This window comes from Pezoporus occidentalis, unplaced genomic scaffold, assembly GCF_034315485.1.
Source record: "Pezoporus occidentalis ecotype Australia unplaced genomic scaffold, CSIRO_AGI_Poc_V1 ctg181, whole genome shotgun sequence".
NCBI classification, from domain to species: domain Eukaryota; kingdom Metazoa; phylum Chordata; class Aves; order Psittaciformes; family Psittacidae; genus Pezoporus; species Pezoporus occidentalis.
The window spans coordinates 84,393-100,721 of NW_026913652.1; the positions used below are offsets into that span (position 1 = coordinate 84,393).

General features: G+C 38.8%; 1 protein-coding gene across 2 annotated transcripts in view; it reads right to left on the reverse strand.

Moving 5' to 3' along the window:
- The window catches only part of NUP155 (nucleoporin 155), a 29,048-nt gene extending 14,383 nt beyond the window's left edge, over window positions 1-14,665 (reverse strand). Inside the window, exons 1-17 of one of the 2 annotated variants that reach the window (XM_062615407.1) lie at window positions 14,487-14,665; window positions 12,943-13,080; window positions 12,493-12,589; window positions 11,302-11,372; window positions 10,621-10,713; window positions 9,660-9,826; window positions 9,101-9,206; window positions 8,499-8,572; window positions 8,106-8,197; window positions 7,868-7,965; window positions 7,628-7,780; window positions 6,783-6,883; window positions 5,596-5,766; window positions 4,370-4,480; window positions 3,417-3,511; window positions 2,374-2,453; window positions 945-1,007 (exon numbers count right to left, since the gene is read on the reverse strand). In XM_062615407.1, coding sequence (XP_062471391.1) covers window positions 945-1,007; window positions 2,374-2,453; window positions 3,417-3,511; window positions 4,370-4,480; window positions 5,596-5,766; window positions 6,783-6,883; window positions 7,628-7,780; window positions 7,868-7,965; window positions 8,106-8,197; window positions 8,499-8,572; window positions 9,101-9,206; window positions 9,660-9,826; window positions 10,621-10,713; window positions 11,302-11,372; window positions 12,493-12,589; window positions 12,943-13,080; window positions 14,487-14,622 — 1,846 coding nt within the window. In that variant the 5' untranslated portion in view covers window positions 14,623-14,665. The remainder of the gene's footprint in view (window positions 1-944; window positions 1,008-2,373; window positions 2,454-3,416; window positions 3,512-4,369; window positions 4,481-5,595; window positions 5,767-6,782; window positions 6,884-7,627; window positions 7,781-7,867; window positions 7,966-8,105; window positions 8,198-8,498; window positions 8,573-9,100; window positions 9,207-9,659; window positions 9,827-10,620; window positions 10,714-11,301; window positions 11,373-12,492; window positions 12,590-12,942; window positions 13,081-14,486) is intronic. The other variant, XM_062615408.1, reaches the window with a different exon arrangement.
- Between the last annotated feature and the right edge of the window lie 1,664 nt (window positions 14,666-16,329).

Genomic DNA, 16,329 nt, shown 5'->3' on the forward strand with positions numbered 1-16,329 from the left:
TTTTACAGTTAAGCACCAGACTGCACTCACTTTGTCAACCCAGTACTCCGTAAGTGAACCAAATGGATATGCTTCCTTCAAGAGCAGTTATTAAAGCATTTTTTTTTTCTCTCCCAATATTCACATTTTATTGCACACCATCTGTTTCCTGCAGTCAATACAGTACTGTCCATATACTACTTCTTGTTCAGTACATTTTGACTGTTCCCATTCCTGATATGGGCACATATTCTCAAAGCACTCACTTTCAGTCATTTACATCTTTCCAAAAGAGTATGAATTTTACCGTGAAAGCACTCAGCTCAAAGAAACTGGTATTATTGTTCTTAATTGTTACATAGGGCAGTTGATCAAATACCACAGCAACACTGTTAACTTAGAATATTCAGTTTGAGACTGTCCACAGATTCAGCTGAAGTGAATACTCAACCCTTCTGTAAATTAAGTCTGAATACCTAACTTAAAACCCCAAAATATCAGGAACACATGTGGTCATCTACAGAAACATTGGTGTACTACCAGCACATAGGATGATACACAACAAAAGGGCAAGAAAAGCATCTCTGGACGTCTGGCTTTCATCAGTGAATCTGTCTCTCTTGCCTTAGTCACTGCAGTTCTCTCAACCTGGCAACACATAATTGCATGAAGGATAACAAAGTCCTTCCCTAAACAGTGCAAATGCATTCTCAGAGCACATTCTCCTGTGTGCCAAACCATCAACTTGCAGAAAAGCAGCATGCGAATGCACAGCTAGACTTTTAACAGTGAGAATAAGAGGGAACCAAGTTAAAGGTGCCTGGCTTTTTAATGCTAACATTACTGTAATGTAGTATCACATGCAAAACTTCAAGGTGTTTTAATCAATTCCTGTCAGTGCTGTCTGACCCACCACACAGGACACCACAATATCCGAATCTTAATTTCACATGACTGTTCTCTACCCTTTGAGCAAACAGAGTAAGGAGTTGCAGAAGAATGGTGCCATCTTCCATGTGGAGCTGACACTGAAGCGAAATGGAAAAATGTGGTTTGATACTTAATTTCAAAAGGCATGTGTAACAGCAAATGATAAAAATAATTCAAACATTTAGACTTGGGAAAAATACATTTACTTATAAAAGGAGTCACTATGTTGATTACAGAGCTTCTTATAACTTCCCTCAGACATTACTTTCATTCTCATTCTGCTTCTAGCACCTGCTCTTCCCATAGCTGCTGTCCTCTCCAAATCAGATTTCATTTTACATTCTTATGCCCTGCCTCAGCTCCTGCCCATATTGCTACTGTTCCACAATATCAGGCTTGGAAAGTGATGCCACTGATGCATTAAAAATAGCCACTCCCTCTGGTGTTTTAATACTAGCTAAGCATTCTGAAAAAAAAACAACAAAACAACCAAAACTCCAACAAAAAAAAAAAAACAAACAAAAAACAAACAAAAAAAACCCCACCAAAACCGGGTCAACTGTTTTTTCAGAACTCCATCCCAGTTCAGCATACCTTGCTCCAGAACTGAGGAATTTGGATATATGTCAAAAATTGATTGAAATAGAATTTCTTTTTATTCTAGGCAATCAAGTTTTTTCCCCAAGTCTGATGTGTAAAATGGAATGCTACGTATCAAGTAAGGGTTAAGAGCTTGGAAATCAATGAGATCCTGATTGATAAAAAAAAAAAAAACCATTAAATTTGGTAATTCAAAATTACAAGTTCCAAATTCATAATTTCTATTTTAAAAAAACCTTAAGATCTGGAATTGAGTAAATCCTGAATCAATGTAGAAATTTAAATGAACCTGAGTAATACAGAAAGACCTCCACTCCAATTAGCATCAAATTCTGAGGAGAAACAGCAGACCTTCATCTGTAGGTAGCACTGACAACTCAAGCAGATACCAAACGCTGAAGCTTTTACAGGAAGAAATCACTCCAAATGACTAACCCATTTCTTGACCAAAACTTTTGTTTTCCTGTCATAAGCAGTATTTGCAGAGGTATGACAATGACACTGTCAGAAGATACACTGTTACAGCCACAGAACAATCTTTGTAAAGTTTGAACTTTTTGAACTTCATTGATGAATTGATCTTTGGCTGATGAAGTACCTCTGGCAGCAACAAATGCATACCTTCTTCACATAATCTTAACAGATTAAATGCAACATTCAGACGTATTTTGAGATCACATCACCCTATCACCGACGCCAAAAATCAGTCAAGAGAAATTGAAAAAGGCCATGTAGTAGACAATAAGTGGAAAATTAAGGACCATTTCAGACAGTAAGAACACAGGTACTTGTGAGGAGACAAAATACAGCATACTTAAGGAGGAAAAAAAACCCTGTCCAAACCACGAAATGGTTGCTACTTACTCATAGGAACAGGAGAACCAGGAATAGGTGGGATGTTGCTTGAAGCTGATGAAAATCTCATTTGTGCTTCTCCACCATACCTAAAGTTTATGTGAAAAGACAAAAATTCCTCACACTTCATACAGACTTCATTTTATTTTCATGTGTTTGAGGATTAATAGTTTTGAGGGTCTTTTAAAATGGGGAATAAAAACCCATTAGCATAACATTTCAGAAATATTCTGTGTGATACTTTTGTCAGAAGAATATAATTTCTATTCACCTCTCTCCAACAGTGCTACATGCACACTTTGTAGTATCTTTCCTTGCTAACACCCATCTTCCTAGTTACCCACATTTTCCCTCAGATAACAAAGAGCAAATTTTCGCAGCCTACTGAGAACAGATGACTGGTTATAACAAAGGCACAAGTTCCGCAAAAGAACAAGCAAGCTTTTGTGAACACAACATTCAAACTCTTGCACAAGCATACAGTCAAAGCTGTACATTTTATCATCACTCTCAACAGCTGTTTCTTATCAAAACCCTCTTTTCCTCCAGACTACATGCCCTGTGAGGACAGCCAAGATACCTACAATATACCAAGTTGTTTAAGGCAGCTAATTAAAATACATAGTCTGCATCATACCTAAAATATGCAGTACTTAATATAATAGATTACAAATGAATCCTCCAGAATGGAGACCACTATTTCTTCACTCAGTCTGTAGTCAGTTGATCTCATTAAAGACACTTCTACACATTGCATTTCAATGATCAGAGGTACTGTGAAGTATAGATAACTGCAGTTCAAACAGATTAAACATTTTCAGTAGCCTCCTCTACATGTGGAATGCAAGTATCCAAGAGGAGTATTAAGCAGAAATCATTATAGGAAGCTTCCTTTGTTTATGAGCCCTAAGTTAGCGCAAAAGCGTATGCTACCAGGTTTAGCAAGTCTATGCTTATTTTGAAACAGTGCTGCCTCAGGCAGTATGTTAAAAAGCCCGTACAATTACTTAGTGGGTACAATATTCAGAACAACCCCCAGAATTGAAACTTACCTGAAGAAAGCTCGAGTGGCCCAGGCAGATACTTCTCTATCACAGGCAGCATTAGAGCATGCCAAGATAAGGCAAGTGGCACAGGCTTGATCTTCCTAGAGCATATTATATTACTAGTGTAAGAGCTTTTATCAAGTTGGTGAGAAATATATAGGAGTTATGTTGCTCAATAATTAAACAGTAAATACTTTTTGCATCATTTTATTTAGAAGGCAAAGAAATCAGCTCTTCCCAATTAATACAGACAGGAAGTGAATTATAGTGAGGCATGCCATCATAGCAGGTAAGTATCAGTTACACAGCTTTTGAAAACTCAGTATGCCTACTGGTAGAAAACATTCCTTCCCCATGCCTGTCAACTACATATGACTTAAGACTCATGCATTTTCTACATCAACATATATTAAGAAAACAACTAGACAAATAATGGATTGTATATTCTAATGGCATGTTAAAATATCACTAAGTATATCCTATCAAAGTACAAGAGAGTAGATTACAGTGAACATTCACTGCAAATACTAACCAGTACTAGTCAAAACTCTAACCCATGACAGCTTCCTTCCTGCTTATTTATTATTCGCCATAAACAAAAAAAGAAAACCAGACCAATACTACACATCTTACTGGCCTTCAAAATGTAAAAACATCTTGCAGTGGCAGGAATTTAGCCTTTCTAGAAACTCCTCCCCCCCTACTCTTAGATGCATGCTTTTCTGAAACCAAGAACTACATTATACTTCTGCATACAAGACACGGGAATTTTAGGAAAAGTGAATTAGACTTGCATTCTTAGCTACCATAAAATGAGAAGTTATTCTTATTATACAATCTTACATAGACAATACAGGAGAAAAACCTGATACTTTAACCAATGAAGGAAATATTAACTAGATGTTTATAGCAACAACAAAAAAAAGCTAAAGAAAGTGATTAGATTTACATAGATTTACCTGATGCAACTTGAAAAATCTTTCAATCTCTTCTCCATCTCCACCTATATTGCTAACAAGCAGATGGCGCAGCTGATCAACAGGTCTGAGCTTATGAAACATAAAGCTCCCCTAAAAGTAACCCAGAATAAGTCAGAATGAAGCTGTCTTTACTCTGGCCATCCCAACATCCGCTTCCCACAATGCTTATCTTTAGCATTCTGAATTTTCTTTCACAGCAGATCAAAGTATAACATGAGCGGTGCCTAAAGCCCAGTCCCCATTTGTACGTGGAAAATTCTCTAGTGAGTCCAGGGAAGGCTGGAAAAACACTGCAAAGGTTATGAACTTCCATAAATGGAATTAATTTTGAGGTTCTTAGCCTAACATGAAGCATGCAATGTAACACACAGGAAGTATAGACATGACATCAAAGCTGTATATGTCTTGCAAATCCTCAAAACTGTCTGGAAAATATGCTTGAAAAACTAAGGATCAAACTCATGGCAAGACTCTAGACTCAATCATCTTGCCTGCATCTATACTAGCAACTGTAGAAGGTCCAATTAGTGCCTTTAACAAAACAGCTGCCTCTAAAAAAAGGCAGATTTAAGTCTAGAAATTACAAGACATTAATGATTAAGCTTTTTTTTTTTTAAATTTGCCTGTTAGTTAAGATACTTAAATGACCTAAAATATTGCTCAATGTAATCAGAAAAGAGAATTAGGCAAGTTAATATCTTTTTTCTTTTTGTGGGTTTTGTTTTTTAAAAGCCCTTTGAAAAAAAAAAGCCCAAAACAAAACAAAAACTTTAGGACTTTTTCTATGACAAAGACAAAAATTATTTATTGAAATTCCAACTGCCAACAGTATTACTCAAGCTATTTTTTCTGGGCAGCCAAATGTCTGTTTCAACTTCATATAATCCAGAGCATAACCAAGGTTGTAATAACTTCTCAGATGCAACAGTCTCTGGAGACCAGTAAAACCTATTGATACACTGCACAAAGGGAGCTGGCCCAAAAGCTTTGAATAAATTTAAGTAGAATCATGGAACGGTTAAGGTTGGAAAGGATCTTATGCCTAGTTCCAACCGGTTTCAGCAGTCTTCTTCCGTAATTCTTTTTATGTTCAGAATATAATCCTTAAAACATATTCAAAATGAAAAACCATTTACAGGTTTAAGTCAGACTTCCAACTTCGTATTTCCTTTACTGATTCCCTATATTAGAAAATTAATACTCACCTGAGCTGAAAGCAGAACAAACTTCTTAGATGGCAGCATGTGTTGCTGCACAACTACAGGTGAATCAGTTATTGGAATAATGTCTTTATTTAGTGGTGTTACTATCTTCTGAGCTTTAAATTCATCAATAGCAGAAAGAGCCCAAGAATGTCCATCAACACGGGTGGTCATCTGAACAACAGATATATTATCAAAAGTTTGGTAGCAGACATAGATTTTGTACATCCATGGTTATGTTTTACTATTTACATTTGAATTCACTCAGAATAGAAACTACTCTTGACATGAGGAAACCAAAAGAAAATAAGCAATTGCCTTGGTAAAAAGAGAGGGGTAAGCTTTTGCAGGAAAGGGATTTGGACTAACTATAAAACTCTTTTGTAAGTTACTCCTAACAGCCAATAAAAACTTGACCTTGAAACTTAACTTGCATATTCTCTCCTGACCTTGAAACTTAACTTGCACATTCTCCCCATTCACTCCATCACTGCTCCTCCCATAATACTATTTTTGACACTACTCCTTTACTTCAGCACAAGACTTCAAGCTTCCTTCAGAGCTGCAGTACATGAAATGTTCTCCCTGAACTGATGTAGAGGGCAACTACCCAGCTTCAGCCACCTCTTACAAACCTACTAATGTAACAATTAGGAAAAACAGAAGGGGGAATAAATAAATAAATTAAAACCCCCCAAATCTGTCTGAAATTTAACAAAGATGTAGCGTATTAGTTTAAATAAAGAAACCCGAAGTCTCTACCACCTACATTTTAAACAATTTCTGCCAAATTTTATAATGAGCAAACACCACTATGGACTGTGATCCTTGTCTTCCCGAGCTTGAACAAAATACGCAGCATATTACAGATAACAGTACTTTCAAATATATTAATTAGAAGTCTTAGAAGTCAAGGCAGTTACTTTTGATACACAGCTTGCTTGCATAAAGCTAGAAAGTATGGATGAACTAGGAATTCCTATTAAGATATCATTCACTGACAAAACTGCCTTTTTTTTTCCTTTGCATTGTATCAATTAGTAGCTTTGTAAATGTTTCCAAACCCCTCATGAAAGTTCTCTATGAACTACCCATTTCATGCAGATAGCATTATTCAAGTATCTGTTATCAGAAAGAAAAAAAATAGTATCTAGATTCCATCAAAACTGTACAAAAGTTCACTTTAGTACCTGTGTTTCCATCATTGGCTTTTGAAAAGGGAAAGAATCATGATTAATACACCACAGGATGTCATTATCTTCATTTTCTGAAGCTGCCATCAGAAGGACTCCTAGCAAGAAGAGAAATATTAAGCTTGCATTAGAAGCAGTAATCATGCATTAGATCCAAATCCATTTATTCATTCCTCATTTAGTAAAAATCAATCATTAAGTCCTAATGATACAATGTTATCTCCTGAGTTTGTATGTCACAGGGTTCTCCAGAAAGTCACTTTTAACATTACTTGCCATCTACTCTAACAGGTATAAACAAAAATGAGGCTATAATAGGTGGAACTTGACTCAAAAATGAGATGTTTGAACTGATCATGGAGGAAAAAATACCTGGAAATGACTTAAAGGATAAAAATCACTACATATGATTAAAAGGGTCAGCAACACAGAGACACAAAGTCCCCTCCAATTTCTGCAGCACTCTTTAAAAAGCAGCTTACAATCAGAAGTGACTCAAAACTGGAACCATCTAGCATCTGTTTGGCATCTTACATGGTAATGTTAGCTAAATCAGTTAAAAAATAACCAGCAAATGCTAAACTCAGCATGAAAGGCACTAGTTCAAGAACTAACCACACATGGCTAGGGAGGACATGTAGTCGAATTTTGAACACATTAAGTCTACTTTAGGGGGAGATTAGAAGAAAAAAAGGTTGAATAACACATGAACAGAGTTCTTTGCATGACAACCTTCCACTTCAAAAAATCTTCCATTAATGTAAAATCAGTGTGGTAATGACTGTGACACACACATACACAGAGAAAAGTCAGTCTCACCTGAGCTGTGCCCCACTACTTACCTTTGCTATAAAGAGCTCTGTGAACCTTTGAGGGCTTCTCCACATTAGAAGAAGCTGAAAATCCAGGTGGCAAACGGATGTGAACCAAGGTTAACATGGAGGGACGAGCTGCTGGATGTTTAAATTGTGAAGTACTAAAGTACAGTCGTATGCCTGAACAAAAGAAAAACAGGTCACAATTTTTCTATGCAAATGCCATTTATCAGCTCAAAAGGGGGGCAATTAGCATTTTTTTCTTACCTGCATGTGTGACTGCTAATAGTTGACAGTCTATGGATTCAGAATTTTCAATTGCTGCTATTTGAACAATAGGCTTAAATACAGAACGATCTATTGTTCTAAAAAACAAAAGCAAACCACAAAAAAAAAAGATATACTCTCCATGCAAAGAAATAAGCAAACAAAAGTCTTCAAAAATACAGCATGAAACTATTGGCCTTAAAGAGAACCTCCGACCTTACTATTGTCATAAACATACCTGGCAATGCTCCCAGCAGCAGACACTATAGCGTTTTGTGAAAGAGAAGTAACCCTGGTCATCCCTTCACCATCTTGTCCCAGATCATAAACCTGCAATTCAATAATACAGCTTAGCGATTTACAGGTGAATTAATTAATACAGCCTCGCCAATCAAACAACAATTCAAACTCTGCTTTTACTTAATCCTCACATTAACATAAAATTGAGGGTAAGACCAAAAGGCCACTCTTTCCTCAGAAGGAAGTATTTTAGGTCTTCAGCACACTTTTTACAGAAACATAAACTGGATTATTATCCTGACTTACAGGGAATTCCTGAGTATTGAGGAAAACTTGTGAGTTACATTCACATTATTAACACAGCCAATATTCATTAGAAGAAGGCACATACCTGCAGCACTCCTTTTTCTGAGCGGGTGTATAAGATATTTCGAGAATTGTCAATGGCGATTTGAACTACAGGATCTGGTGAGGGAGCCGGAAAAGGGGAGAACCAGCAAATCAACACAGAATTTGGTGAAAACAAGTTTAAGACAGAATATAAAATAATTAATCATAAGTTAACAAAAACTTCAGAAGTTGCACACAGGACTTCCACCAGAAGTGATTTAAAATACGATCAATTTCACAAACCATTAGTAAACTAAAAAAAAAAAATATATATTTTCACATTAATCTTTCACTGAGCAGTGAGACAGAATAAAATCATTACTCACAGATTCTACTGTTTGCAGTGATCCCATTAGGCACATACTAGTTTTGTACTAGAGAACACTAACTTTAGTTATAAATGTCAAACTTTCCAGGCTTTTGTGTCTATATCTGGAACTACATACACAGGTGACCTGATTTTTATAACCATCAACCACTGCAAGTGTCATTGGCAGTAACTAAATGCTTCAAATGAGGAAACCATTCAGTCTGACTTCGTGGTAGTATTATTTTAAAAGGTTACATAAAATTATTAGCTATGGCTTTAATATCAGTACTTACCGTCCTCTGAGAATGTGAACTGTAGCAATGAAGGAATAAGGAAAGACAGCGCACTCTTTGAATGATTAATTTTTCTACAGCGTTGGCTAAACCAGCCTGCTTCAGCCTACAATTTAAAATTAACATTGTGTTGAAAGAAAAACAAAGAAACACACACACAACCTCCACCCCCAAAAAACACAGTAGTTACAAGTTACTAGCAGGACAAGTATGGAAGCAAGCAAAAATCTAACTACACACCATTGACTTAATTGAAAAAGTATGTATTATTCAAGTGAAAGAAACAGGTGATCATTAAAGGTGACCATCAAAAGGAAAATTTTACATGAAAAAGGGTGGAGGATGTCACAATTTTATTTCTGAAGTTGACCAAAGCTACATTGCTATTCCTCATGTAATTACTACTCCTCCAAAGAAAATGCATCTACACTAAGTTGTCAGAACTGTTGTACAACCAAGCCATGCACAATTTTGTAAGAAAAAAGATGGCAAACCTGACTGGTTTAGAACTTTTAGTGCCTAGATGCCACAACCATGAAATAATGAAAAATATAGTCACCTGATATGCTACTTCATATAAGCAGCCATCTTTTCCAGCCAAAAAGATACGCCCGTTATCACTGGATGTTATTGCCATAACACAAGTGTTGTCAGTTGGGAGTGAATAGAGAGGATCTGGTAGCAGCTGCATTCCACCAGACATACTGTCATTGAGCGATCCAGCACCTTAAATAAATCAATAAATCCTCTTTAAGATTCTAAGTTGCTGTAATAAATATTATGGGTCTGTGATAAGAAGGATTTCAGAAAACAGAAGAGTAATTTTCATAAATACTGAACATGTTCTGGAATAGGTGTTCGCCAAAGTGAATTGCAGAGTAACAAATTTGGTTAAAAAAAAAAAAAAAAAAAAGGACAGCAAATTCTCTTTGTAAGTTTCCAAATAAGAAAATGCAATGTTTTTGATTTCTATACTTTGTCATCTCCTCTAAATCGCAAAAAGTCCATACCACAGATTTCTACTTTTTTCACATCAAGATAGTATAAAGATAGAGCAAAAGATTGTAATCCTCTTACTTTCTTGAAACAATTTTGTATTTTTTCTATTAATATATACGGCATAAAAAAAAAAAGTCTTATACAAATGCCAACCAGCTTAATGACCTGCATTCACCACCTTGAAGATTCATGCTCCATCTCTTCTCTGTCTCTCAAATATGCTGCTTAATTAACAGGAGTACCTGTTTTTTAAAAACTCTTTTTATGTTAAACAGGTGAATAATGCAATTCAGTGCTCCTATGGGAGTCCAAGTTTCAGCCAAGTGCATGCCCCATGAAAACTACTTCCCCTGTCCATAATACAATTTAAAAATTAGCAAGGTGATTCACACATGGTCATTTGGTCATTTTCTTTATTGTTATTACTTTAAAATGGTTGCTAATAAAAAAATATTGTATATTTGTTAATGCACAACTGCACTGATAGTTGAGATGGGATAACAGGAAGAAGAGAGAATTACCTCCTTGTATATTAGCACAACTGAGCCCTAAAATCACAATATCCACAGGGGTAGCCAGAACAAGTAAGTGTCGTACATGTGGTTGGAAGATACCTAAAAAAGAGGAAACAAAATATTGGTATGCAGTCATCCTCTCAGATCAAATGTCATATCCAATGTGTCCAGGAGAAAGACACACAGACTGATTAAAGGAAATACATCATATTCAAGACAGAATGAGCTGCAAAACTCTAGAATGAGGAAGGCGTTTCAGTCATTGGTTCAGCTTCCAGTTCATGAAATAAAGGCTCTTTAAAAATTACATTTTTCTAATAAACATACTTCTTCTAAACTCAGTCCTATTGCCAATTCAGCTGTGACTTCAATGTTATCTGGGCATTAGCTACCAAAAGAACTGGAACACCTAGAAACCAGGATCTCATGGAAATCATCACCTGAATGTGTAAATTTATGAGCAACACAATATTAGAGTATGATGTGGAAAAGAAATGATTGATAAACTATGTATTATTTTTTGCTTGTGATTGATTTAATGTTTTTAAACCCAAAACAAACCCATGTATCGTGTTTACATATATACACACAAACCAGATTTTTACATATGTGTGTATATACATATATAAAACGCATATAGAAGGTGCAGTAACTGCCTAATTCTAGTCACTGTCATGTACTTCTTACCTCCCTTTGGCTTTACAAGACCCACTGCAAGAATAGTTTCACTAAGTCCATCAAAATAAGCCAGATCTCCACTGTCAACAAACAAGAAAAGCAAACAAACCAACTTGCATAAAACTTGTCGTACAGTATCACATAAAGTAAATCAGATTCTGTATATTTAAACAAGAATTACTTTAACACTCTGAAGCCATCTACATGTTTTGCTTTGAATGAAAGGTCTAGCAGAATGGAATGACAGAGAAGTTTCACAACAAAACTATATAGGCAATCATTTGAGCTGCTTGGCGTGCCTATAGCTGAGTGTCAAAACTGATGCCCAGCTGCATTTTTTTGGAGTTTTTGATTTTGTTAATTCATACTATGAATTACACAGTGCTTCATTTGCAATATGGATTCACATCAAGACGGAGAAAGATCCTCCCTCACTAAAATTACCCAAATGAAGAATTCCTAACCTACTACCCAGCACCTTACGAGTAACAACATCCAGTGTTGTTTTATTTGGGGAACGTATTTGATACACTGTGACACAATGTAAATGCATGGATAGGAGCTATGTGAGCCACAACATGAACCTTAGTCTTTTCAGGAAATTCAACAATATGTAGAAAGCAATTCTTACTAAAAGAATTCTTACTACATAGGCAAAGAAAGAAGAAAACCTGCAAATTACAAACATATCACTGCCATTTGAAAATATAATCAAGTTATTTTTAGTTTTATACATCTTTAAAATAAGCTAGGCAGGAGAGCCTCAATCACAATACTTCTAAGTACTAATGCTTTATTACTTACCATTGTGGAAATGATCAGCAACTGTACGTGCATCAGAGTACTTACTAAATCTACTTAGAAAACTTAGGCAATTAGTGTAATGTTTTTCTACTTTTTTTTTCTTTGAATAAGCAAAGTCACAGCATAAATATAGCAATAAGTTTAGGGTTAGCTATGTCTAACCCTAAGCAAACCCCTTTCTTTTACCTCAAGATGATTTCGCAGCAATATTACTAACTCTTAAAAATCCTTAAACCCTTACTACTTAAAACTTTTAGTAAAATCTGAAAGAAATCAGGTAAACTGACTGCCACACCTCTGAGCTACCAGTAAACAATGTCTCCTTACTGCAGTCACTTAATTCCACGATAATACCAATGATACCATAAGCCCGCCAAGAATGCGTTCTTTACATACCCGTCTTCATAGTTCCACATAAAGATGTCACTGTCAATAGTCAGCCAAGCTCTACTGATTTCTGGAAATACTCCCATCATGCAATTGCACTGCATATCTGAAGTTCTGCTGATGTAAGGACTAAATGTATTTTGGCTAGGAAAGGCAAAATGCCCTTTGGAGCATTTAGAAAAGAAACAGTATTACTTTACATGCAGTAGTACACAAACTTGTTACCATAAACATTGGAAGTTCTTCATACAGAAACTAGTTCCACCAGCAACTCTACGAAAGTGGATCTTGTTGTCACTTTAGAGTGTTAAAAAGGGAAAGTGAACAATATCAAAGTTCACTATGGGACTCTGACAGAAATAACATGAAAGAAAATTCTGGAGGGAAAAAAAAAAAAAAAAAAGGTTTGATTCTAACATTACCACTTAGGCAATCTAACATTATTTTTCACAAGGATACGTCCAAACTGCTCTACTAGCTCTGGGGGAAGTGGGACTCTGCGGACTGCACTGATTTCTGGAAGATTAGGTATTGACAGCAAACCTGGTCCTTGCAAAGGATAATCCATATCTGACATACCAGAAACAGTAGGGCTACCTGCAAGTAATGACAATAAAAAAAGATCAGGCTTCTTATAAAGAATGAGAAATTCTTCCCCCTCCCCCCCCAAAAGGTTCTGTTCTCTGTCTTAACCCAACTGCTCCTGAACCTGTGAAATCCAAATTAGACTAATCATATTTCTCAATTTACTCCAGGTAAATTGGACACACCTTCAAACTTTTATTAAAAAAAAAAAAAAAGATAAAAGCCTTAATCTGAAGAGACTTTAAACATATAAATACCACTATTCACAAGATATGTGATATTGTGTAGGCGCAGGGCCCTCAACAATAAACCTGTATCTCAAATCAGATGTGAGCAAACAGATTTGCAAACTCTTACAGTAACTCATTTGGATTCCAACCTACTCTTTACCCCTTTTTTACTGTGAAACATAGAATCATAAAATGGTTAGGGTTAGAAAGGACTTTAAGATGATCTAGTTGCAACACCCCTGCCATGGCAGGGACGCGTCAAACTAAACTATGTCACCCAAGGCATTCATGCGGCCAGACATTAAATATGCGTATCAACAAGGCAAATTCCTTCACCTAAGAGCTAATCTGTACTCCCAGTACAATTTAAAGTACCCATATATGCCCATTACTTTATTTGATGTGCATCCATGAGGCTGCTAAGGCAGTTACTCTTTGGCCATTCGCATCACATTGTATCATAACAGAAAACATACTCTTTGTTGCAACCTGGCATTCCTACACCTGTATTCATTAGGTCACATACAGCTCTGGAGCAGCTCTTCACAGCCCACTTTGCCAGACAGTAGGCACCAATGAAGTAGGAAATATTGGCATGTTTTAAGGAAAACAAAACCAATGTTTGAGATATACCTTACACTGTAACTACGTGTGACATACAGCTATAGAAAAATTAAAACCAGTTAAGGAGGCTTAAGAGAGTTTTTGAGGCTGCTTGTAATTTAAGGATGGTGCTGGACATTTAGTGACCCTAAGAACATTCTGAATAGTCGCCAGAATAGACATAAAATAAGAGCTATTTTATTCACTTGCTGGAGAGAAACGGGACTGCGGAGCCAACCCAAGCACACTGCTGCTGCAGCGCAGAACCTGCCACGGAAAGATCTCACACCCACCACTTCCACTCCGCGCCAAAGCGCTCACTACACGCTCTCTTCCCTCCACCCTTCAAGCCTCAGGATCCGCGGGCTCAGCCTTGACGCGCTCCCGGAGAACGCAGGGCCCGCGGCTGCCGGCCCCGGGTTCTGCCAGGGCGGCCGGTAGCCGCCCAGGAGACGGAGAGATGCCGCGCGTCCGGCCGGACAGCGCCGGCCAAGGTCGCCCTACAGGAGGTCTCGGCTCGGCCTGGGAAGCAGGGAGGCTCCGACGCCTAGTGCCAGAGCCAACGGGCAGGCGAGCGCTGCTCACCAGGCGCCGGCACGGCCAGCAGCTCAGACAGGTCCGGGTAGCAGCGATCATCCTGGATCTGCCGATCGATGATGCGGCCCGCGATCTCCAGGGCCTCCTGAGGGGTGGGCGCCGCGGGGATCATGGCTGTAGGCATGGCGATGGCGGCGGCGGCGGCGGCAACAACGGCGAGACCGGGGCCCGGGCTCCGCGCACAGAGACAAGGCGCGACCGGCCCACCTGCTGCTCTACCGCCCGCCAAATCCCGGCAGCCCCTGCGCGCATGACGTCCTTCCACTGCGCCCACGGCTGCTTCCGCCGGCGGGAACAGCGACGGGGCGGGCTGAAAGAAGAGTCGGGGGCGGGCTGCCGCCTCGTGGCTGCGCTGGCTCGTGGGCGCGTCACGTGCCTTGGCGCCATCCCTGCGGACCAGCCCGGGCTGCTGTGGCGGGCCTCAAATGCGCGGGACGGCCCCGAGGAGAGGGGCGGGAAGCTGCTCCCGTCAGCCTTGTGTAGCCTGTTGTCTGCCCGGCAGTCACTGCGCTCTTGCGGGGAGCGCTTGGCAGTGCAGCCAGAGACACCGCGAGCACGCTGTGGTACTGTGGCGAAACTGCATCTATTAAACTTACTCGAACATGCGCTGATTTTAAGTGTAGTGATGTCAGCTTAAACTGAGGAGACAGGCCTTCACAGGCACGCATGTTCACTTGTGGGCCCCTCAGTGCAAAAGAGACATTAAGGTGCTTGAACTGATCCAGAGAAAGGCAACAGAGCTGGTGAGGAGTCTGGAGTACAAGTGTGATGAGTTGTTCAGAAAAATCTCCAGGAACTCGCTAACAAAGGTTCAAGTTGACAAGCAGGTATTCTTTATTGTGGCGCAGGGAGACAGGGGGGATAGCTCCTCGTAGCAGTTCTCTCTCAAGCATCAACCAGGCTGTGATTATATTGTCCCTAAACATACACATTCATTTGATTACATATACATTCATTGACTTATTGTCCTGGATTCAGCAGTAGCAGTCATTTTTCTCCTTCTTAGTAGCTGGTGCAGTGCTGTGTTTTTGACTTTCAGCCTGGGAACAGTGTTGATAACACCGATGTTTTTAGTTGCTGCTAAGTAAGGTTTGGTTTGACCAAGGACTTTGTGAGTCTCATGCTCTGCCAGGGAGGAGGGAAGCTGGGAGGAAGCAGAGACAGAACACCTGACTCAAATTAGCCAAAGGCGTATTCCATACCACAGCACATCATGCCCAGTATATAAACTGGGGGCAGTTACCTGGACAGGTTAGATCACTGCTCGGGTCGGACTGGTATGGGTTGGCGGGTGGTGAGCGGCTGTATTCTCTTCCCTTACTTCCCTTATCATTATTATTATTGGTGGTAGCAGTAGTGGTTTGTGTTATACCTTAGTTACTGAACTGTTCTTCTCTCAACCTATGGAAGTTACATTCTTCTGATTCTCCTCCCCAACCCTCGGAGAGCAGGGGGAGGAAGGGGGGAGTGAGCAAGTGGCTGTGTGGTTCTAGGTTGCTGGCAGGGTTTAAACCAGGACAGTTACTTATACAGTACATCATACAACATCGTACCACACCTTTGTCATTTCGTTTTAGGATCATTGTCATGTCAGTAACCACCTGGTCAGTTCTCACCAATTCTTGCCCAATGCTTATATTACCATTAGCGGTTTTGGTAGGAGGCTTGTCAGACTGGTCAAGGAAGCTTTAAACTAGATGTGTTGGGGGAAGGGGGTATCATTCCATCCAAAACACACCCAGTCAGTTGCTAGTACCTATAATAAATGCTAGGAGCAATGTAGAGATATTACAGCTGCTCCAGCCAATGAGCAGGCTTCATTTGGAGCTCA